We start from the raw sequence: 24,020 nt of genomic DNA, 5'->3' as shown, positions 1-24,020 counted from the left end.
CTAATGTCATCAGGAAAAGTGTGGCACAGGTGTGTTGTTGTGCGGTGTCTTGTGTAGGGTGTGTAAAAGGTTAAGGGGAGGAAAAAAGTGTGTGTATTGTATTTCCCAGTGATGTCCATTTCCCCTTGTTAAGTGAGCCTTTCCCCCTAGGACATTGGAGGGTCATTGACACCGAGGTGTTACACAAGCACAGGTCCTGATGTAGGCCAGACTGTTGAATAAGAAACCTTCAGCAGGGTCACCATGGGGACGGGCATGACTGGCAGGTACAGGAGGGTGAAGGGAGTGATGGACAGGGCACTTGACCTACCATCTGGCACCTGCACCTCCCTGTAGCGAATCAACTGGCTTGGTAAGAGGGGCTTGGTGTGGGCTTGATTCATAAGCGTGTCCTCGACCATCTGCATCATGCCTAGAGCAGACTGGAGAAAGAGAAAAAATAAACGTGAGAGGGGTGCAAATGATATAAATCAGTGTATTAATCCATCTTTAAAATGTGTTAAGATTCCTCTTATCATCCGCATCGCTCGTTTCCCACATCTTCTAGGGTAAATAGCAGATGCCCATCTATAGGGTCTACCCCTGAATCGTAAACAACACTGCTACAATATTCTGTCCACGCAGTACAAGCTCCATCTTAGGTAATAGGAGCCCTGCAGAGCACGGTGAGTCTTTATAGTGATGAAGTGGACCATTGCCCCCACTGGTGCATCCAATTCCCTCTCCACTAGACTGTGACACCTCTCCACTGGGCATCATTACCAGAGATAAGGGAGACTGTTCATGGACAGCTGGTATCTTATATAAAGTATGTGATTTGATCTGAGGATCTTATCAGGGTTTGACGGTGTGTGACGGTTCTGTGACAGATAAGGATTCCACTTAAAACCTATACGGGAGTGAAGAGGCTGACTTTATAAGCAGTTATAGAACAAATCCACATTCTACACATAGAATATCTGTGTGTGTGTGTGCGCGCGTGCATTTGTCTTTGTCTGACTGCCTGTAACGAATAAAATAAAAATAAACAGTCTGTCCACACAGAGGTAGCAACATCAAACAAACCTCCTTGGTGATGTTGCCATGGAGAAGGGTCTCGATGTGTAACCGTGACAATAGTTGAGGTATAAAGGCCTTGAGGCGGGGGAGAGTGACATCTGGAAGACACATTCAGATGGAAGCAATCAAATCACAGAGCCATCATAATCAGGCTAGAACAGAATCAAAAGCATTGCAGTCATGTGGACTCTGCCTGCCACCACGTAGGGCAGACATGTACACACACACACCCTAGAAACATTCACACGAGCTTGGAGACCTGCAGAAAACACACTTCCTCTCTGCGTAGGTTGGTCCATCTGAATTCACACATTGTCTGACCCAGATTCATTCAGTTAGTGATGAGAGGTGATGGATGAGCAGCCAGGGTAACTGGGAAAGGGAGGACAGTAGGGAAGGGGGGGGCACAGGAGTAGCATGTCTAAAAACCAGGCACAGGGTACTGAGGATGGAGACCCAGAGAAGAGGAACAGGGGCACCAAATCAACACATATTAGGGTAGGTGAAATAGGGAGGGTAGGGTAGGTGAAATAGGGACACGTTTATTTGAGGCAATAATGAGAACAGGTTGCATTGCACTGTACCCAGACAGAAAGTGAACTGAGCCTCAAGTGATACACAGGACATCTGTCGAGGCGCCATCGAGAAAACATAATATACTGAACCTACAGACAGTACATCTGCTCCCCTTCCTCCGGTGAGACTTTCACTGCGGAGAAATGACTGCAGTTCAGGGAGGAGCTCAAAAACTGGCTCAGCATTCAAATGAGGGGCAGAGAGATAGGAAGGGAGTGTGTGTGCGTGTGTGCACGCTTGCGTGTGTTTGTGTGAGAGAATGGCTCACCGTCCAAGGCCTCCTTGAGCTCGTCTTTGGTCCAGGCCACCTCTGTCATCAGCAGACGCAGGTAGTACATGGCATGCTGATGGGGTTGCTCTGCCCGGAAGTTGTTCAGTGACCTCATATACTGGAGGAAGGGTCAAGGGCAACCAGGGGTCAAAGTTCAGTCATATGAAGAGTCAAACACAATATTACTTTAATTTGGTGAGTGCTTATATTTGTCCCATTTCACACATGTACAAGTCTGTATTATTAGGCATGTGTGAATAGTTTTTTTGCATATCCCATTCTCCCTGAGACTGCTAGGCTAACTGCCGCCCATATGAAGGTAGCTCTGGTGTGCCATGGGGTCAAACACAATATCACAAAATAAAAAAACATTTGATCTGATATAATGGGTAATATCATAGCCCGAGTACAGTTCTAAACTGTGTGTGTGTGTGGGGGGGGGCGCATGCTCAGCTTACCGCTTCCTTGATGATGTCAAAGCGTTTCTCGTCAATCTCAAAGTTGGCCATCTTCTCAATGATCTTCTTCAGCAGGATGTGCTGCTTGTCATTGTAGCCCTTCACTGAGAGCTGTGGGAAGGAGACGAAAGGAAAAGGGCGAGAGTGAAAAGGTGGGCATAATGTGAATGGCAAAGCACCTGTAGGAAACAGTGAAATGAGTGTGTGGATGAGTAAGCTAAAGTGAAACTAAAAGACAGCAATGTGTCAGACCACCCTCCCAAACCTCCAGTCCTGCCCCATCCTCTGTCTAAGACACATGTCAACCTTATTCCACAGAGGGCCGAGTGTCTGCGAGTTTTCGCTCCTCCCTTGTACTTGATTAATCAAGGTCACTAATTAGTAAGGAACTACCCTCACCTGCTTGTCTAGGATGCACCTGAGCTCAATTTCGAGTCTCATAGCAACAGGTCTGAATACTTATGTAAATAAGGTATTTCAGATTTTCTTCCTAGGTTCTGGCCTTTCTAGGGAGTTTTTCCTAGCCACCGTGCTTCTACATCTGCATTGCTTGCTGTTTGGGGTTTTAGGCTGGGTTTCTGTACAGCACTTTGATATATCAGTTGATGTAAGGGCTATATTTCATATTTAATAAATTAGCAAAACAATTATAATATTCTGCTTTTTCATTATGGGTTATTGTGTGTAGATTGTCTAAAATGGATTAAAAAAAATGTTTACCTCATCAAAGGCTGTAACTTAACAAAATGTGGGAAAAGTATGAATACTTTCCAGAATGCACTGTATATTAGTAGGCTATATGTAAAGACCAGATTCAAATTGAGGATAGTCTGATGGGTGAGAATATTATCAAGTGCTTGTCAAATTTGTGAACGAGAGTTATGAAGTGTGTGCAGGCTGCGCAAGAAACAGCAGCGGGCTTGCCTTTCATGCAACTTTTTTCACAACCATCCTTAGAGTCGCATCATGCAGCCTTAGACATAGCGCGGGAGGTACGGGCGATGAAGCACCCCCTGAACCCAACCCCCAAAAAATCATAATAATACAATTTTAAAAAACTCTCAAAAGAAGTGCACTCGGCCTTTACTAGTCCTGTATTAGCGGACCGATATAGACGTCTGTAGCGCGGGCAGCACCCCCAAACATCTTCCCACGGCTATGGCCTTAGAATGTATTAGAAATCAAAACATATGGCCTAACGTTTGTATCAGAACTAAAGTTGCTTAAATAACTAAAATTGGGCATATAGGAGGACCTGTTCTCTTGGTTAATCGCTCAACACAGAACAGCCGCATTGTTTGGGAAGAAATATCCTTTCTATTTTATTCAACTGCGTCCAATTGTATTGTCCTCGCTATAAAATCATCCCACAGGAATTATAAGCAGATCTCGGGCTGCTAAATGAACTACTGTAGCCCACAGCCATAGCAGGGCCTACATTAAGGACGACTCAGACAGAGTATTATATCTATTCTGTTCTACTGAAATAGGCTACATTTTCTTCATATCGTGTTTCTTTAGACCTGCCTGAAATAAATAATGGTTTAATTGTGACGTGTAGGCTATTTTAAATAGATTTAGACTTTAAAATGTAAAATGCTAAAAAAAAAGAGGTCCACATCAGTGGCTTGTGTGTGGAAGCCGGAGATGCTAAACAGGTTAATGTTAATTAACAGTCAATTACCGTAAATCCGTCAGATATTTGCATGACAATCACCGGCTGACAAAATATAATGACCGCCACATCCTTATTGGTCTGTAGTTAACTACTCAACTCTTCCCTCAAGGTCTACACAGCATGCATTGTGCATTACAATCTACTGCAAATGCATTTCCCCTTATTCATCTAGCTCAGTGACAAGCTACCAATAAGTGATGCAAGTGAGTGGTCGTGTGTATGCATGTGACTGTAGTGTGTCAAACTGTGCGTGATCGGAGCCTGGTCAAGGTTACATGAAACTCGGCTTTGCATCCTCCAAACCTTCTGGCCCCTTCGTGAACCCGCAACACCCTCAGGCTACGGCGTTCTGCTCTCGCAAATCACCTTCTCCCTCCCCTTCTCGTTCTCCCTGACACACACATACTGACACCAGTTAACTCTAATCTCTTCCAACATCATTACCCTTGACGAGCCCGCAGCCAGTTTGTGCTGACTCATCTATTACTCCTGAAGCTTGGAAAAGCTAATATAGGAGGAGAAACACCCCATCCATACAGTTAGCAAGGTATGTGTGATTGGCCGGAATGTGGAATTAAAAACATAATTTCCTAAGTATGTAGCATCAACCCATGAGTGATTAGCCTATATAACATGTATAATCCTATTCTTAAGTAGTCTTTTTTATGACCTTGACATCACATAACAGTAGTGAACAAGTGCTAATAAGCAAGGGGGAAAAATTATCTCGTAATTAAGACCGCTTTATTCTGCACACAAATTATTTCACAGATGTGGGCCTAGTTTGGATGTTAGGCAAACGTCAGTCGTGAAATTAGTTGGATGCTTAAGTTAAAAGAGGGAAACCAAAGCACCGCAATCCAAAGCGACAGATGAGCAGTGAAAGACAAGCACATTGGGCATCTTGAGTCGCAATTTTAGACACATACCAAAACCTCATTCCAATACTAACCTCTGAAAATAGTGTTTAGAGGGCAAATTTAAAAAAATATAACGCTTGCGAACGCTATTAGCTATGCGTACAATGCCAGCTCCAGTCTAACTTGCTTTTGGAATCATGAGTCAGCAGAATTTACAGTCAATGTTTGGCTTTATTCCTTTATGACTTGTGAAGGAGACACTGTTCTACTATCTGGCTGATACTGACAGCAAATGAGTTTCAAACTGGCTGCTAACGATGCATTAAAATAAACAAAACGAAATGTGAAAGAACGTATGAAGTTCTATCTGGGTGTATTAGTTGTGGTGTGTTTTTGGGAGTGATTCGGTGAAAACAACAAAGCCAAACGTGTCTTTCAAGACAGGCAGTCTGCTGATAAGGTCTGGATTCAAATATGAACTATCAGTTGAATTTAGTCCATGTTACCAGAGAAGTATTTGATGAATGGAAAGTTAATATTCAACTTCGTATCAGTTAAACGGCATGCCTTGAGGACTAGATTTGGCTATCCTTGCAGTGAAACCACAAGTGGGCACAACGACAGGACATAGGAAGTAGTGATGTGCAGTCGACAAAATATTATTTATTTTTGAACAACTTTTTACTGACTCAAGACTCGTTCATTTTAGTTGTTAGTTTGACCTGCTGGCGGCTCCGGAGACGTGCTCCAACCACCACCAACTGTCTATCATATTTAAGTAATTTAGCATTAGTTCACACATATCATACATACGCGCAGGAAAACAGGTCATGCTGCAGGCAACATAGAAGGAAATGTCATGTTTAGAACTGATAATTGATCGCATGGTGCAAGAATGAATGCAAATGAATTGATTATAGAATTTTATCGATGGACACAGCTTTGTAGAACCAAAACATACACAGCCTGCCTCTGCTCAACAAACTCCTCCGGAGTTTATATCGTGAACGATATTGTGCTGCTCTCTCACGGTAGTCAAGCAATTGCATTCCGCCAAGAGTGGTTGACAATCTAGCCCGGTTGCGGTCACAACTAGACCTTTTCAAAAAGGTATTTCAAAAATTTGTATGCCTAGCAATCAACAAAATGTATATTTTTAGAAGTACACTTGTATAAAAGTCTCAGTCACCAATGAAAGCTCCAAGAAGCCCCCTATGGTGAACAAGTGGCTTGTAGAATCATGAATCTTTACTTTATCTTTCAACAGTAGGGGGAACCACATGCTCTGGGCATTACTGAATCAAATGAATAAAATTATAAAGATTTGTTCTTTTCACTGAATGAGTTGAAAAGACCAGAGTCAGTAAAAAGAGTTGAACTTCCCACCACTAATAGGAAGGGGAGGGAGGCTCTAGTACCTCCCCATCTTCCTACAGACAGACTAACATACAAACACACACACACACACACAGAAAGAGGACGTAGATAGAGGGGAACGATAAAGCCAGTCCTGCACACTCAAAGCTTCAAGCTGGCGCCCTCCCTCGTCCCCCTAGACATTAGGGGGGCAGACAGACAGACGCTGTACTTACGAGGATGGCATTCATCCCTGAGGCTATGCCATAGACCAGCCCGGCAAGGCGGGCTGCATATGTATACTCTTTTAAATCATCCTTCAATAACCTGAGAAACAGGTAGGTCATGTTGCAGTGCAGGGGGTCTGAGTATAGGTAGCGACTAACAAAAAAAAAAAAAAAGACAAACAAAAAGAAGACATGAGTGTTGGGTGGGGGAGGTGGGATGAGGTTGTCAAAAAAGGACAGAGAGCAGGGTGAGGAAACTGATAAAGAAGAGTATGTATATGCAGCCTCGCGACCGGCCTTTCTGTCCACCAAGGAGGGACGGAGTACTTTGTCGCTAAAGGCCACTACTTCTAGTGTGGACGCATCTTGAGGTGTCCATTTCCCATTCCGTTGTATAAGAGTTTTGATAGAAAAATACTTTTCCTCTTTCTGACAGGGAACTACTTTACCAAATGACAATTTACGTTCAAATCCAAAAACAGTGCCAGTACGAATGGGAAACTGACAACTCTAGCGTTTTCGACGAGGTGATTTTGAGAGGGAGGGGGAAAGAAAAGATGATGTTGCAGCCAGGGCTGGCACGAAGGCCCAGGTTGAGGGAGGAATGGGTGGGTTTGGGGTCGCGGCGACGTGAGGGCGATGGGAAATTAGGATACTTACATACATCCCATAGATGGTATTTTGGAGGTCATAGTTCAAGCCTGCTAGCTCGGCTGCATATGCATACTCGTTGAGGGAGTCTTTGAGGAGCTCCAGGTACAAATAGGCCATGTTACAATGTATGGGGTCCACATACGCAAACGGGCTGTAGAGAAAATGGCAGTGGTGAATGACACAGTAGCTACAAAGCCACAGTTAGAACTCTCCCTCCAATTTGCTCTCCTTGAAAAACAAACAGTTAGTGTTGCCTTCATTCAAAATTAGGGATCAGCAGGACAAGTGGGGTTCCATGGGGTTCTTCGTAATATGATTTCAAACTGCAGTATTTGAGTACTATAACTACAATAGGTTGTATGAGGAAAACAAGACAAAAGTTTAATCACATTACATATCACATCATCATCTCATACACTTCAACGGCTGTGGTTTATCTACCAACCTGAAGAACTCAAAGTTCAGGCATGCCTTTGGTAGGAAAAACTTGTCATCCTGCTTGAACCACACCTTGCTCATTGCAGTGTCCTAGAAAAAAACAACATGGTAAGATGAGCATTAGCAGCAGGTGCCATTGATAAGAAAGGGCTTGAAAAAGGTTGGGCAGTCTGATATCATCATATACTTGCTTTGAAAAGAGATCAATCAAACCTCTACTACTGTCTTTGTACCAAATTAAATACCGAAGCTTAGCTCAAAAGAGTTGTTCAACAAGAGACTCCAAATCGGTCAGCAGTAGTTACCACCACGTACGTCCTCCAATCCGAACACCTTAACGACAGTGGGCCTACTAAATACTGAACATCTCATTTCAGTCACCATTTCCTCATTACCATATGACAGCTTATGAACAGATTCAGACACTTGAAACATGCAGCTACGCATTCAGGTCTGTCAGCTTCTTGGCGAATGAAGTGACAACACTTTGATAATGCAACATCCCGCCATTTTACATTTAAGTAATTCAGCAGATACTCTTATCCAGAGCGAGGCTTACCTTGATTAGAGTTGGGGCGGAGGGAGAGTCTTTCTCCAGAGGGTAGATATCAAAGTTGGTAGGAATGAACTCGTTCTTCATGGGTAGCTTGAACTTGCCATTGAAGTCGGCGTTTCCCCATTTCTGAAACACACAGACGAGTTAGCGAGTCCGCCTTGCTCAGTCAAGGGTTAGGTATGACATTTATTGATAGGTGACTAAAGGCTTCTGCACACCTATCCAACTATAGCCCATGAACTATAGATGATGCAATGGGTAGTTTTTCTCCAGACCAACTGTCCATGGCAGATTCTACATGACACAGGACCAACTATGTCCAGTGACAACTAAAGGGACTACACAAGAGGCTTCGACAGTATACCGTGTATACGAAGGTATTTTGAAATACCGTAAAATTTGAATTAAAACGCAGTCTCAAGTAGTCGGCTGTTCCTTTTAAATAGTCAGGCAACAGTACACAGTTCAGCAAATAAACGCCAGGTCTAAATTAATTGGTTAAATGTTTGATTTATTAAATAATTCAGTAGTGACTGAAATTGCAATCATCCGTTTGGCGTCTGTAAGAAAACTGCTAGCAGCTGTGAACTGCTAACTAACAAGCACAAAACCAAAAGAAACAACAGTAAACAACTTCGGTAGTACAGACCCACAGAAAATTGTCCGATTGCCCTCTAGTGGCAAAATAAAGAACCGCAGGAAATGTAGTCAATGAGAAGAATTATTCTGTTAAGGAATGACAGTAACCATGTTTCCCTCCAACCATTTCATGCGGGTGAATTATCTGACGCATGAAAAGTCATTACTGGGCTGATGGAAACAGGAAACACCAGTACAATTTTATAATAACCAACAGACAATGTTCGTTCGACGATGTGATCATTGTGTCGGTAAAACGCGAGAAATGGCAACAGATAAAATAAATAAATGAACTTCACAGGGTGGTGAATGAGCAAGGTGATGAGCTTGATGAGGGTCTTATTCTGGTGACATGATGATCGATGCTTGGCTCCCGTTTGACAAACAAAAATGATATTAATTGTATAATATAGGTAGCCTAGCACCAGGCGCACGTGCCAAGACCAGAGTGGGCACATTTGCTATAACGCCAGTTCGTGACAAAACCATCAGTAGAGTTGAAAATGCGATTGAAATCCTTTTAATTTTTCCATTTCGGTACATGGGAAATTAACCACAAGTTATTTTTATGTGCACTACGTCATCACAGCCTTTTATCTGCAATTAGTGAGTTTGATGGAAACATCTTTGGTGGGAAAATGTGGTTTATGCAGATTTTTGAATATTTGCATGAAAATCTGTTGGATGGAAACCTAGCTAATGTTTTAAATGACAGTGCAGAAAGTGAAGAAATGTATTAAAATGATGGAAGTGAATGATGGAATTAAACAAGTAACTATGCAAATGAGCAAAAGCTGTGGGCATTAAGGAAATAGATCGCTGGCTCAAATAGAATTCGGTCTCTAATAATAGGCACCTGTTGTTTTCAGTGACTTAAGCAAATGAATGCCCGAGCTATTAATTGTTTTAAAAGTTTTACAGCACACATGGTATAATTTTCTATGCCGTCAAGCTTCTTTAAGTAAATATCTATAGGGTACGAGATAACTGATCGCGTTCTTAATTACAACAGTCACATTGTTCATTATGACGCCTACCGTAGTTCACCAGAACAGTTGAGCCAGTCACGTATTGTTTTGTTTATAATGTACAGCGTTGGCTTTGGGAGTATTAAAGCCTTCCACAAAAGCCTTTTCTGCTTTTGGAACCTCATAAGCTCAGGGGAGTTTGTGGCCCTGAGAATTGTTTCAGAAAGGTGAATTGAGAACATTCACAGTGCTAGTGTCAGTCTGCAAATGGATTTTTCCAAAACATCTTACATTTCCATCCTAACGCTGCTTTTACACTGAATAGAAAAAAGTCGGCAAACTCTTGAGCAAACATCCACGGCTTTAAACATCATTCACCACTGGGGTGTTGACTGTGGATCAACAGCACCTTACCCATAAGCCATTTGTTTTCTTACTCATGGCATGATAAACCTTAGATTATGTTGGAATGTGTGACAGCAAGTGGATGGATTGAAGATTCCTTCAAGCATTGCCAGTGGGCGATTTACAAAGATGCCCAGTCAGGGTAAATCTTAGATCTGGCCTATTTCATTGTGTCCCCATTTCCTTTCCTGCACCGAAGGAGAAGGTCTGAGGGGAGGAACATCTGATCTCCTACAACGCATATTGAGGATGAGGAGAGGACGTGTGAAATCAAGGAAAGGCCTTTAGCATCACCCACAGGGTGATGAGTATATGGAAAAGCTGTCGAGTTTGAATGTGTCTCTCACCTTGAGGATCTCTTCAGATATGGGCTCCTGTTTGTAGTGAGTCCCGTACCATTCCTCCGTCTTGTCCGTCTGCCCTTCGAACGACTTTGAGACGACTGCGACTCTGCAGATGGGTGGACCAACAGAGACGGGTTTCATTATTATCAGCATTTATAAACCCTCGTCAGACCGGTTAGGAGTTATACACACTCCATTTTCCCTGAGCAGCTGGCGCTACATTTTTAGCTGCCCTCACGACTCAACTGTATAATAAACACTGGGGATAGGATGTTCGGGAGGCTCCAGTCAATTACAATTTGTAGGGTCAATGTGATTAAAACAGATAAGTGGTGCAGATAGCCAGCCAATGTGATAACGAGAAGAGTTACATTTCCCAAAGAAAATGTGTGCTTGCTTCAACCGTCTAAAAGCATTTGAAATGGTAGTGGAAGAAGTTGTAGTAGTTTTTACTGCAGTAGCAGTAGTGGTGGTGACTGTAGCAACGATAGCATTGATTCTAGTAGTATCAGTAGAAGTAATAGAAGTAGGGACTGTAGTATTAGTAGTGACTGAAGTGGAGAAGCAGCGATTGTGGTGGTAGTAATACTGCAGAATGTGTTATTGAACTCCCCCCAGTGTTTTAGTTAGAACAGTTCCTGAAAGTTTTCTGGCAGTTAATTCAACAGTGGAAAGTTTAGGTGAATGTTGAGGTTAATCTGCCATGAAAATGACTGTAAACGGAGTGTGTAATGAGAAATGTAAGATCACATTTAGATTTACCCTACATGATTTGAAGGTTAACGACATGACTGAATGGCTCCACTACTAGCCTAATGATTGTATAACAACATGTATGACCTTGGTTGTTATTCAAGTCTACTCAGTTGATGTTCAGCGTCAGCAAGACACACTTGTTGATGCTTATTTATAAAACCCTCTTAGGCCTCACCCACCCCCCTATCTGAGATATCTACTGCAGCCCTCATCCTCCACATACAACACCCCGATCTGCCAGTCACATTCTGTTAAAGGTCCCCAAAGCACACACATCCCTGGGTTGCTCCTCTTTTCAGTTCGCTGCAGCTAGCGACTGGAACGAGCTGCAACATACACGCGATAAAACTGACCAGTTTTATCTCAATCTCTTCATTCAAAGACTGGACACTTTTACTGACAGTTGTGACTGCTTTGTGTGAAGTATTGTTTTCTCTACCTTCATGCCCTTTGTGCTGTTGTCTGTGCCCAATAATGTTACTACCATGTTTTGTGCTGCTACCATGTGGTGTTGTCACCATGTTGTGTTGTCATGTGTTGCTGCCTTGCTATGTTGTCGTTTTAGGTCTCTATGTAGTGTTGTCTCGCTTGTTGTGATTGTATTTATTTTTAATCCCAGGCCCTCGTCCCCGCAGGAAGCCTTTTGGTAGGCCGTCATTGTAAATGAGAATTTGTTATTAACTGACTTGCCTAGTTAAATAAAGGTTAAATAAAATGTTTAAAAACAGTGTAAATTTATCTGAATGTTTGTAACCATGGACTGCAACATCTGCTGAAACACTGAGTTACCCATATACTTATTGCAAGCATCACAGCAAGTTACTGGCAATTTCAAGCTAATTCCCCAAAGAAAGTGTATCCTTAACTCAAAAGGAGAAAGAGTCCTCTAAAAGAAGGGCAACATAGGAAAGGAGAATGAATCAAATAAAAAAGTATTTCTCTGTGCCTTTCATTGAGATCAGTAATGTGTCTGGGTATATAGAGATAGTTGATGAATGTACTCTTTTTCAAGGAAGTTAAACATGTTTATCAAAAGGCTCTTCAAAACAGAGGCGTCGTAAGTGTTTTATCAGGTACCCTTGTCACACTACTGAGCAAAACTGACCCAGCAGAGACAATCTTCACAGCGCGGGTCTGATTTTGCATCCAACACAGTTGCTGAAACCATGCTGGAATGAAGAATGTAAAAAAAAAAAATAATAATAATATCCAAGCCAGCTGTATGGTTCATCCTGATGGGAATAATAGTGTGAAAATGGTATAGGAGAGCAGAGTAAACAGGGTTAGTGACCTAGTGAAGAGCTGCAACTGACCTGACGTATTCTGGCCTGAGCTTGTCCAGGACCATCTCTATCAGGTCTGGCCTGAAGTCTTCCAGCAGGTACTCTGCTGCTAGGATCTCCTCCAGAGGGTAGTACTACAAAACATAGGACAAAAAAAAACTGGTCTAAGTGCTAACAATGGGGAGGCCTTTGACTAACACATGCAGGGGAACACTTTACTGGAGCACAGGAATACAGAACTGGTGCTTATTTTCACACACAAAAAAGATGCACACAAGAATGAATCCCAACAGACAAAAATACACTGGACATCCTACCCCGGTCCGACTGCCTTAATACCATAATATTTTGACACTAGCAGGAATGTCAGTTTAATTTAGATTAGGGCTGAATCGATAAATCTTTATACACAAAATAAGAGACTGGCAGACAAGGCACTCTGATGACAACATCGTCATCAAACGGCGCCACGGAAGTGCAGTGCATCATTGTGGAGACGACCTTAAGAAATGGAGAGCGCCACCTACGTGAAGTAATCCAGCCACTTTGGAGGTGTAGCCACGGGGCCGCTCCTTGTCCTTGAACCTGAAGGCCACTGTGTTTAAGTCCTGTGGAGGACAAGAGAGACAAGTCACATGTCAATCGCATGAAAATACAGTACTATTACATACAATGGAGAATTGAGCAACACAGGACAATTCATTCTCGTGTACTGTTACAAACACCAGAAGTTTAACTAAGGATAACAAAAGGCCTATTTGAGTAAGTTTCTCAGTCTTGGTTCTGATTTTATTTTGTTTGTAAAAAGGGCTATACATAAAATGTTAATGACGGATTGTTTTCTGACAACACATACGCTGGCCTCTAAGACAGCTTCAGTGCATTTGGAAAGTATTCAGACCCCTTGATTTTCCCCCACATTTTACTTTACGTTACAGCCTTATTCTAAAATTGATTAAATTATTTCCTCAATCTACACACAAAACCCCAAAAAGACAAAGCAAAAACAGTTTTAGAAATTTTTGCAAACGTATTAAAATAAAAACCTAAATACCTTATTTACATAAGTATACAGACCCTTTGGTATGAGACTAAATTGAGCTCAGGTGCATCCTGTTTCCATTGAACATCCTTGAGATGTTTCTACAACTTAGAGTCCACCTGTGGTAAATTCTATTGATTGGACATGATTTGGAAAGGCACACACCTGTCTATATAAGGTCCCACAGTTGACAATGCATGTCAGAGCAAAAACCAAGCCATGAGGTCAAAGGAATTGTCTTTAGAGCTCAGAGACAGGATTGTGTCAAGGCACAGATCTGAGGAAGGGTACCAAAACATTTCTGCAGCATTGAAGGTCCCCAAGAACACAGTGGCCTCCATTATTCTTAACTGGAAGAAGTTTGGAACGACCAAAAGCTGGCTACCTGGCCAAACTGAGCAATCGGGGGAGAAGGGCCTTAGGGAGGTGAACATAAAACCAATGGTCGCTGACAGAGCTCCAGAGTTCCTCTGTGGAGATGAGAAACTTCCAGAAGGACAACCATCTCTGCAGCACTCCGCCAATCAGGCCCTTATGGTAGAGTGGCCAGACAGAAGCCACTCAGTAAAAGGAACATGACAGCCCGCTTGGAGTTTGCCAAAAGGTACCTAAAAGACTCTCAGACCATGAGAAACAAGATTCTCTAGTCTGATAAAACCTAGATTGAACTCTTTGGCCTTAAAGCCAAGCGTCACATCTGGAGAAAACCTGACACCACCCCTATGGTGAAGCATGGTGGTGGCAGCATCATGCTGTGGGTATGTTTTTCAGTGGCATGAACTGTGAGACTAGTCAGGATCGAGGGAAAGATGAAAGGAGCAAAGTACAAAGAGATCCTTGATGAAAACCTGCTCCAGAATGCTCAGGATTTCAGTCTGGGGCAAAGGTTCACCTTCCAACAGAACAACACTAAGCACACAGCTAAGACAACGCAGAAGTGGCTTCGGTCTCTGAATGTCCTTGAGTGGCCCAGCCAGAGCTGTTTTTGCTTTGTCATTATGTGGTAGTGTGTGTAGAATGATAAGGGGAAAAAACAAATGTACCCATTTTAGAATAAGAATGTAACATACCAAAATGTGGAAAAAGTAAAGGGGTCTGAATACACTGTATAGTGAGTGGACTGAGCTCAGACAGATTAGAAGTGAGTGGTACTACAGCGTAGTATTCACCTTGCACTCCTGGAAGACCCACTCCTGAGGCCCCTCAGTGCGCAGCTTCTGGATGTACTGGAACATGTGGAAGATGATGTCATCCACGTGCACTACAGAAACAAAATGACACTTCAGCTCACAGGGTTGAAACGGAAACCACCACACACAGACACACTACAGAAACAAAATGACACTTAAGCTCACAGGGTTGAAACAGAAACCACCACACACACATGAACAAAATAGACAAAACTAAACAATCCCCGAGATCCTAATGCTTACGGAGTCCCTCCTCTGTCAGGTCCACATTGATGATGAAGAACATGAATCCTTTTCCTCCCTCTTTCTGGCCGCCGACCAGTGTGTTCACCCAGCCTGCACAAGAATAAAGGGCATAGCCACCGCTGTCAATTCAAATATAAACAATTCTACACATATACAGAATGTATTGTCAGTATAAACTCTGAATTTATTACAGTCACAAATATTTCTAACATTCCATCAAGCCCTAAATCTTAACTAAGATTCAAATCACAGCCCTCTGGCCTACCTTTGGATTTGAGCTCAGACAGCAGGCTCCCTGGGCCCTCGTGGCCTATCAGGTGGCCCAGGTAGTGGCCTGGGTTGGACTTGTAGTGCTTCTGCAGGTCTGGGATGGGGAACGTCACATACAAGTTCCTAATGTCCTTGATAGGGACCACTTTGTAGAATTGCTGTGGGGGGATTTAGGAAGGAGATATTTGAATTGAGACTATGAATAGGATCTCAGTTGCACAACTCAGTTGCATTCGGAGCCTTTGATTTTTTCCACTTTATTACATTAGTCTTATTCTCAAAATGGATTGTTCCCCCCCCCATCAACCTGCACACAATAACCCATAATGACAAAGCAAAAAAAGTTTAGAAATGATTGCAAAATAAATAATAAAATAAAGTTGTAGAAACATCTCAAGGATGATCAATGGAAACAGGATGCACCGGAGCTCAATTTCGAGTCTCATAGCAAAGGGTCTCAATACATACGTAAATAAGGTATCCGACTTTTATTTGTAATACATTTGCAAATATTTCTACAAACCTGTTTTCACTTTGTCATTATGGGGTATTGTGTGTAGATTGATGAGGGGAAAAACAATTTAATCGATTTTAGAATAAGGCTGTAGCGTAACAAAATGTGGAAAAAGTCAAGGGGTCTGAATATGTTCCGAATGCACTGTATGTATATATATATATATATATATATATATATATATATATTTGTGTGTGTGTGTGTGTGTGTCAGGGTTTCCATTAGGAAAATGTGGTGCCGGACAATGTGACGGGGAAGATTTACAGGCCACTTAAGAAATTTACCATACCCATATGCATTTGGGGTGTCCACCCACCGTGCTCAGAATGACAGAAATCACATTTAGATTACGGTAATGCTGCCTAACAGAACATGCCACTCATGTAATGAAGCAGCCAACAAAACCAAATATTCTAACATTTTCCAAAACGCCATTCTAAACAGCGCACCTGAAAGCGGTTCCATATATGACAGAGATGAAAATCTCTGTTCGAAAGAGGGGGAAATCTAAAGTTCCAAAAAATTGGATTTGGTTGCTAATGTGACTAGGATTGTGCCTTTGCCTTCTGGACAACGAAAGAAAGTTATGAAAGCCATAACGGTGGTTCCAGTAAATGGAAATACCTTTGCCAAAACTATATAATTACTCCAGTCTACACAGAAAGAAAGAAAATCATTAAAAATTCTTCACCAGAAAGCATGAATTAGCCAGAGGAATCAATGATCATTAGCTCCTTTAAAAACAAAATAATGTTTGAATGTTTAGAATCAAAAGCTCCTAAAGTGGTGGGTGACGCGCTTCAATTTTACCAGTTGAGAAATAAAAATAGTAGCTATTTTTAATCATGCACCGAAACTCTTAACACGTGATTGCATTAAGGATTGTTACGCACTGAATGGGCTTATCAAAGCATGTTTTACTGCAGCAGCAACCAATTGAGGAATTGGAGAAATCCCGCTCAAAATCGGCGCTGCGCACAAGTGACAGGTGTTGAAAAAAGATAAAATGATGACTAACGCAAATAACACAGGCCAATTTAATTCCACAAAATTATGCAAATGAACCTATAGCCCAATAAGCATGATGGTCAAACATATACACATCGATTGGCATTTCCATCAATGAATTAAAAACATTCTGTAATGGAAATGTTTTTCTCCAGATCATTTTGGACAACAACAGTTTTATTTATCGGCTTTACATTTGATGTATTTTCTGGCCAAAAGCCGGCTAACGGAAACTCTGGAGTGTGTGTGCGCACAAACTAAGGAGCTCACCCTGAGGTGCTCCTCCTGGAAGGGGTGCTCAGGGAACTCTGGGATAGGTACATTCTTGTTCTCCACCTCTCCAAACAGCTTGACCACCATAGTGGTGAGCTCATCTAACGACTCTATAAACGAGAAAAAGAAGGGACAGATTAGTTTAATTTATTAAAATACACAATCTTCCTGGGTTCAAACTCAAACCATTCAAATTGCAAAACACTTAAAAGCACATGTGTTCGCTCTAACATTCTTGATACACTTCCTTTACTGTAGTTGTAATTTAGCATGTAATTACATGTAGAGGAGGATGAACTGTTATCATCCTAGAAGTTAGTTCTGAATAATGTACAGCAACAGGGGAGGTCAATATTGCTTAGCAAAATGTGCTACAAACCAGACACTCAACTGTGTTGCTGTGAAAGCCATTAATTATGAGGTCAGACCATCATAAACCTGGCTGCCAAGTGCAGCTTATTTCATTTCACTGTAGAGTACATGGTGTCAGAAAATACTAAATGTAAACTGGTAATGAACACAGCAGTGACACAGCCTACTGTATCCCCAGTGGCTTATTGGATCATGGTTCATCTGTGGACAGAAGTGGAAAGTTGAACTCCAGGGTTATTGAGGAATCATTTACTGGGGCAGGTGGGGAGTATTTAAGGGGGAATAATAGAAAATGTGCATCTTTCCCTTTCAAGACGATTCGTACCTAAACTCAGCAAAAAAGAAACGTCCCTTTCTTTCAAAGATAATTCATAAAAATCCAAATAACTTCACAGATCTTCATTGTAAAGGGTTTAAACACTGTTTCCCATGCTTGTCCAATGAATCATAAACAATTAATGAACATGCACCTGTGGAACAGTCGTTAAGACACTAACAGCTTACAGACAATAGGCAATTAAGGTCAGTTATGAAAACTTAGGACACTAGAGGCCTTTCTACTGACTTTGAAAAACACCAAAAGAAAGATGCCCAGGGTCCCTGCTCATCTGTGTGAACATGCCTTAGGCATGCTGCAAGGAGGCACGAGGACTGCAGATGTGGCAAGAACATGTGTAACAACACCTGCACAGAAACGGTATATTCAAACATTACACCTGCGGGACAGGTACAGGATGGCAACAACAACTGCCCGAGTTACACCAGGAACGCACAATCCCTCCATCAGTGCTGTCCGCAATAGGCTGAGAGAGGCTGGACTGAGGGCTAGAGGTCGACCGATTAATCGGAATGGCCGATTAATTAGGGCCAATTTCAAGTTTTCATAACAATCGGAAATCGGTAATTTTGGACGCCGATTTTTTTTTAACACCTTTATTTAACTAGGCAAGTCAGTTAAAGAACACATTCTTATTTTCAATGACGGCCTAGGAACGGTGGGTTAACTGCCTTGTTCAGGGGCAGAACGACAGATTTTTACCTTGTCAGCTCAGGGATTCAATCTTGCAACCTTACGGTTAACTAGTCCAACGCTCTAACCACCTGCCTCACGAGGAGCCCGCCTGTTACGCGAATGCAGTAAGAAGCCAAGGTAAGTTGCTAGCTAGCAATAAACTTATATTATAAAAAACAATCAATCATAATTACTAGTTATAACTACACATGGTTGATGATATTACTAGTTTATCTAGCGTGCCCTGCGTTGCATATAATCGATGCGGTGCGTATCGTTGCTCCAATGTGTACCTAACCATAAACATCAATGCCTTTCTTAAAATCAATACACAGAAGTATATATTTTTAAACCTGCATATTTAGCTAAAGGAAATCCAGGTTAGCAGGCAATATTAACCAGGTGAAATTGTGTCACTTCTCTTGCGTTCATTGCACGCAGAGTCAGGGTATATGCAACAGTTTGGGCCGCCTGGCTCATTGCGAACTAATTTGCCAGAATTTTACATAATTATGACATAACATTGAAGGTTGTGCAATGTAACAGGAATATTTAGACTGATGGATGCCACCCGTTAGCTAAAATACGGAACGGTTCTGTATTTCACTGAAATAATAAATGTTTTGTTTTCGAGATGATAGTTTCCGAATTCGACCATATTAATGACCTAAGGCTCGTATTTCTGTGTGTTATGTTATAATTAAGTCTATGATTTGATAGAGCAGTCTGACTGAGCGACGGTAGGCACCAGCAGGCTCGTAAGCATTCATTCAAACAGCACTTACGTGCGTTTTGCCAGCAGCTCTTGTTTATGAATTCAAGCCTATCAACTCCCGAGATTAGGCTGGTGTAACCGATGTGAAATGGCTAGCTAGTTAGCGGGGTGCGCGCTAATAGCGTTTCAAATGTCACTCGCTCTGAGACGTGGAGTAGTTGTTCCCCTTGCTCTGCATGGGTAACGCTGCTTCGAGGGTGGCTGTTGTCAATGTGTTCCTGGTTCGAGCCCAGGTAGGAGCGAGGAGAGGGACGGAAGCTATACTGTTACACTGGCAATACTAAAGTGCCTATAAGAACATCTAATAGTCAAAGGTATATGAAATACAAATCGTATAGAGAGAAATAGTCCTATAATTCCTATAATAACTACAACCTAAAACTTCTTACCTGGGAATATTTAAGACTCATGTTAAAAGGAACCACCAGCTTTCATATGTTCTCATGTTCTGAGCAAGGACCTTAAATGTTAGCTTTCTTACATGGCACATATTGCACTTTTACTTTCTTCTCCAACACTTTGTTTTTGCATTATTTAAACCAAATTGAACATGTTTCATAATTTATTTGAGGCAAAATTTATTTTATTGATGTATTATATATATTATTATATATATTATATATAAGTTAAGTGTTCATTCAGTATTGTTGTAATTGTCATTATTACAAATACATTTTAAAAATCGGCCGATTAATCGGTATTGGCTTTTTTTGTCCTCCAATAATCAGTATCGTGTTGAAATATCATAATCGGTCGAGCTCTAGTGGAAATCTGTCCTTTGGTCTGATGAGGCCAATTTTTTTATTTTTTGTTCCAACCACCATGTCTTTGTGAGACGCAGAGTAGGTGAACGGATGACCTCCGCATGCGTGGTTCCCGCAGTGAAGCATGGAGGAGGTGTGATGGTGTTTTGCTGGTGACACCGTCTGTGATTTATTTAGTATTCAAGGCACACTTAACAAGCATGGCTACCACTCGGTTTGCAGAAGGTTGGAAACTTTCTGGGAAATTTACCCGGAATTTCAACCCTCTGCATGCACAGTGCATTCTTCCATCACATGTACAGCTGATTCTCAAGATCTTACATACTAATGAGATGCTATTGAGCCCACACTACTACACTGTCTGCGCCAAGGACTACATGCTTTCTGGTAAGTTTTGATTACAATACTGGGTGGGGTGAATATATTTGTATGACATACATGGTGTTTTGTTAACTAGTAAATAGTAGCCTACAGCAAAGTGTGTTTAAATCATTTCTAACTTGTTAACAATTTCTGATCGTTTTTGCTACCATGTGGGTTTTCGCTTGCTTGAGCCTGCCAACTGAGGAGTGTTAATTCACCTGTTTCCATAGATTAAACAACTCCTTTGTAAGATAAATGTAACTGCTTAACTATTTATCTGTACATGGAATTGTCTTTGTTTTTTTTAGCTAATTTTTTCCTAATCTTTACAGGAAAATGCCACGGGCACTATCTGATGTGTGGAGACTATTCACTGGAGCTAATGTAGAAGGAAAAGCTGTGTACATTTGCAAATACTGTGCCTAATCATATGTGAAGAATGCAACAAAGACGCAGAATCATCTGCATAAAGTTCTCCCAGCACTCACAACAAGCAACCTCTGACAAAAGTTCCTCTACTTCTATTCAATTAAATTATGAATCAGACACCTTACCGATAGCAACAGCCCATGGTCCTCCTGGAATCAGATTTTGTTTATTACTCAATGGAGGAAAGTAGTCAGAAATGTTGATGCATGTCTTGCTGGAGCTGTTATATGCAACTGCTTCACCTCTAATGCTCACAGGCAATGTGTATTGGAAGATATTTCTGAATGTTCTTTGCCCAGCATACACCCCTCCAACCAGGCATGCTTTATCTACTCATTGGCTGGATGCAGAGGTCAAGTGAAGGTCAAGCAAATCATAGAGAAAGCAGACTATTGCAATCATCTCTGATGGGTGGCCGAATGTTTGTGGACAAGGAATAATTAACTACATCATTGCCACCCCTCAACCAGTATTCTACAAGAGCACAGACACAAGGGACAACAGACACACCAGTCTCTACATTGCAGATGAGCTGAAGGCAGTTAATGACCTTGGACCACAGAAGGTATTTGCACTGGTGACAGACAATTCTGCGAACATGAAGCCTGCTTGGTCTGAAGTGGAGGAGTCCTACCCTCACGTCACACCCATTGGCTGTGGTGCTCATGCATTGAATCTGCTCCTCAAGGACGTCATGGCACTGAAAACAATGCATACACTCTACAAGAGAGCCAATGAAATGGTTACGTATGTGAAGGGTCATCAAGTTATAGCAGCAACTTGCCTCACCAAGCAAAGTGAGAAGAATAAGAGCACCACTGTGAATTTGGCTATTTAAGCTCAATATCAACTACAAAACTTTATCAGGAGTTATCCTGAGCCTATATGCAATGTGTTTCAACAGCGGAAAATGCATACATTTTTCTTTTTGTTATGATCAGCTCATCAACAATTGATGGATACAAACTTGAAACCACTGATCATGACAATTTAACCCACAAGGTGAAACTCCTGGACAGCAGTATTGAGTAGCCTGATTATCCATTCCATATTGTCCATTTTACTTTTTAAGTTTGTTAACATGTCAGCATAATTTTTATTTGATTGGGCACCATTTAAGTTGGGCTATTTAATTGGAGAAACTGGCATGATGTAAAAAGTGTCTCTCATTACATTGTCATACATTTTATATCTAACCTGTAGGCTACAGAAAGGGTCACATACCCTTTCTACCATATCTGCTACATTATTTATGTTAGATAATTTTGGGGATGGAACGTTGGAGAGGTGCGCTGGAAATGGACCAGCCAAAATATTTTGCTTCCCTGCACTGCTTATCACAGGGCGGCATCAGCGCTCACCTAAAAAGCCCATATGCCACTGGTTGAGAGGAATTTTGTATTGTTTTTGGGCAGAATTATGTGAGGTTTGATGTGTTGTTGGGGGTGCTGTATTGTTCAGATTAGCTCAGAAAATGTATCCTTCTTCAATCTGCCACCATAGGCAGCCGCCTAATACTGCCTATTGAGCGGGCCGGCCTTGACTGATTTAGCGGACCAATAGTTTTCTGCAGCAGCTCTGAAAAAAAATCTCACAAAATTAGTGCACGCTGACAAACTACTCCTGTATTAGTAGACTGATACCGCCATTTGCAGCGCAGGGAGAAATGTTCCGTCCCGTCCCCCGTCCCCCCACCCGGACCAGAATTCCCAGCACCCCCACCCCTAAACATCTTCCCGCGGCTATGGCGCAAGCCAATTAACAAACATTTGAATCCTGAAGGTGACAATGCAGATGTGCCAGATCAGGAATGGGCCTACCTCTTGATTGTCAGCGTGCCTGGGGTTGTTAGGCATAAAAAATAACTTGTAGATCAATGACTTTCAACATAATTACATGCCTAGTTCGATACTGAGTGAGAGGATGCCGTTGTCACATAATATAAAAAGGTAATTTCAGGAGGTAGAAAGAATGTAATTTGAGCAACAATAAAGTTAACTGCCGATTCCTAACTGCCGATTCCTAACGTTTTAAATCGATTTACTGACCGATGCATGCTACATTTGGATCGGTTTGGGGTCCCACAGACCAGTGTGTATTCGTGAATCGTTACATCCCTAGGAAATAACTGCAACTGTAAAAGACTATTCCAGTCTAGGAGATGGGGAGGGGGGGGCTGCACAAACAGATGACTGCAGGACTTGGCTTGAGTGTTGTGGGCTCAGTTCCAGATTGTTACAGAAGAGGAGTGTTCAGAAAAAGCACTTCCTACTTGATCTTAGATCTGTACAGCTGACGGGTTATTTCATCTGCCTCTTAACCAGTCTAAGATCACTGATCAAAGGAGCAACGCTCTCTTACAGATGTGGACGTTGGCACATACGACACTCACTTACCTCTCCCCAGCACACACAGTCCCATGAGGTTGGAGGAGTAGTAGGTGGAGTGGAATTTCAAGAGTTCCTGGCGGATGTCGATACCATCCTTTGATGGCCTAGTCTCCAGAGTCAACTTGTTACCTGAAAAATCAACCAGATATAATACTTAACCAGCTAGTCAACAAAATGTACATCAGCAAGGAATGTTATTGTAATATACAGTGCAGTGAGTGCTTGACCTTATTGGACAAACATAATCTGTATCACACGATGCGTTGGAGGAAAAACAACTCCCTGTCACAGATCCAAAATAGTCACCATCAAAGACTTCATGAAACAGTATACAGCGGGAGGGAGAATATATCCACATATAAAAGGGCAATAAGCTTGTTCCAAGAACACCAATGTGTGAACAAAATGAATCCCCACAGTGATGCGATTACAATTCTGATTAAGGCCACCAGTGACAGACTGACCACTTTTGTCCTCTATGGGCTAGCGCTCTGCTAATTAGCCTACACAACCAGAGCCTAAACCAAGCCCTTTCTCTGTGGCAGGCTAGCTGGTGGGCATTTCCCTCTCCTAAAACAAATAACAGAGACACACCACATTTAGAACATCTGGAGAGATGTAAATAGTTCAAAGGGAAGTTCAACACTTTATAACCTAATTATTAATTATCGCCAGCCCCATAATGTCTACATCTGAATATTAATGTGTGGTTAAGTGTCCCTTTAAGCATTTCTAAGAATAGTATGTTTTTGTGAAGGATGTCTCCAACACTCGTTCATTAATGAGTGTTCCGGCCGAGCTGATCCGGTTTCTATTATTAGACGAAAATAAAGCTTATATAACT

The 24,020-nt window shown here is 41.9% G+C and overlaps 1 protein-coding gene across 3 annotated transcripts in view; it reads right to left on the bottom strand.

Annotated features, from left to right (window-relative positions):
- LOC139570693 (insulin-degrading enzyme-like) overlaps positions 1 to 24,020 on the bottom strand; it is a 43,215-nt gene that overhangs the window by 8,637 nt on the left and 10,558 nt on the right. For 2 of the 3 annotated variants that reach the window (XM_071392803.1, XM_071392801.1), the window contains exons 5-19: positions 23,183 to 23,305; positions 17,069 to 17,181; positions 15,272 to 15,434; positions 15,004 to 15,096; positions 14,740 to 14,831; positions 13,056 to 13,136; positions 12,559 to 12,662; positions 10,493 to 10,595; positions 8,137 to 8,259; positions 7,585 to 7,667; positions 7,146 to 7,290; positions 2,365 to 2,475; positions 1,904 to 2,024; positions 1,066 to 1,157; positions 311 to 422 (exon numbers count right to left, since the gene is read on the bottom strand). In XM_071392803.1, the coding sequence (XP_071248904.1) occupies positions 311 to 422; positions 1,066 to 1,157; positions 1,904 to 2,024; positions 2,365 to 2,475; positions 7,146 to 7,290; positions 7,585 to 7,667; positions 8,137 to 8,259; positions 10,493 to 10,595; positions 12,559 to 12,662; positions 13,056 to 13,136; positions 14,740 to 14,831; positions 15,004 to 15,096; positions 15,272 to 15,434; positions 17,069 to 17,181; positions 23,183 to 23,305 (1,659 nt within the window). Of the gene's footprint in view, positions 1 to 310; positions 423 to 1,065; positions 1,158 to 1,903; positions 2,025 to 2,364; positions 2,476 to 6,494; positions 6,640 to 7,145; positions 7,291 to 7,584; positions 7,668 to 8,136; positions 8,260 to 10,492; positions 10,596 to 12,558; positions 12,663 to 13,055; positions 13,137 to 14,739; positions 14,832 to 15,003; positions 15,097 to 15,271; positions 15,435 to 17,068; positions 17,182 to 23,182; positions 23,306 to 24,020 lie in introns of all 3 variants that reach the window. The other variant, XM_071392802.1, reaches the window with a different exon arrangement.

The sequence above is a fragment of the Salvelinus alpinus genome, chromosome 3 (genome assembly GCF_045679555.1).
Source record: "Salvelinus alpinus chromosome 3, SLU_Salpinus.1, whole genome shotgun sequence".
Lineage (NCBI taxonomy): Eukaryota > Metazoa > Chordata > Actinopteri > Salmoniformes > Salmonidae > Salvelinus > Salvelinus alpinus.
Note: the sequence above shows the minus strand (reverse complement) of the source record. Positions and strands in the feature narration are given on the sequence as shown.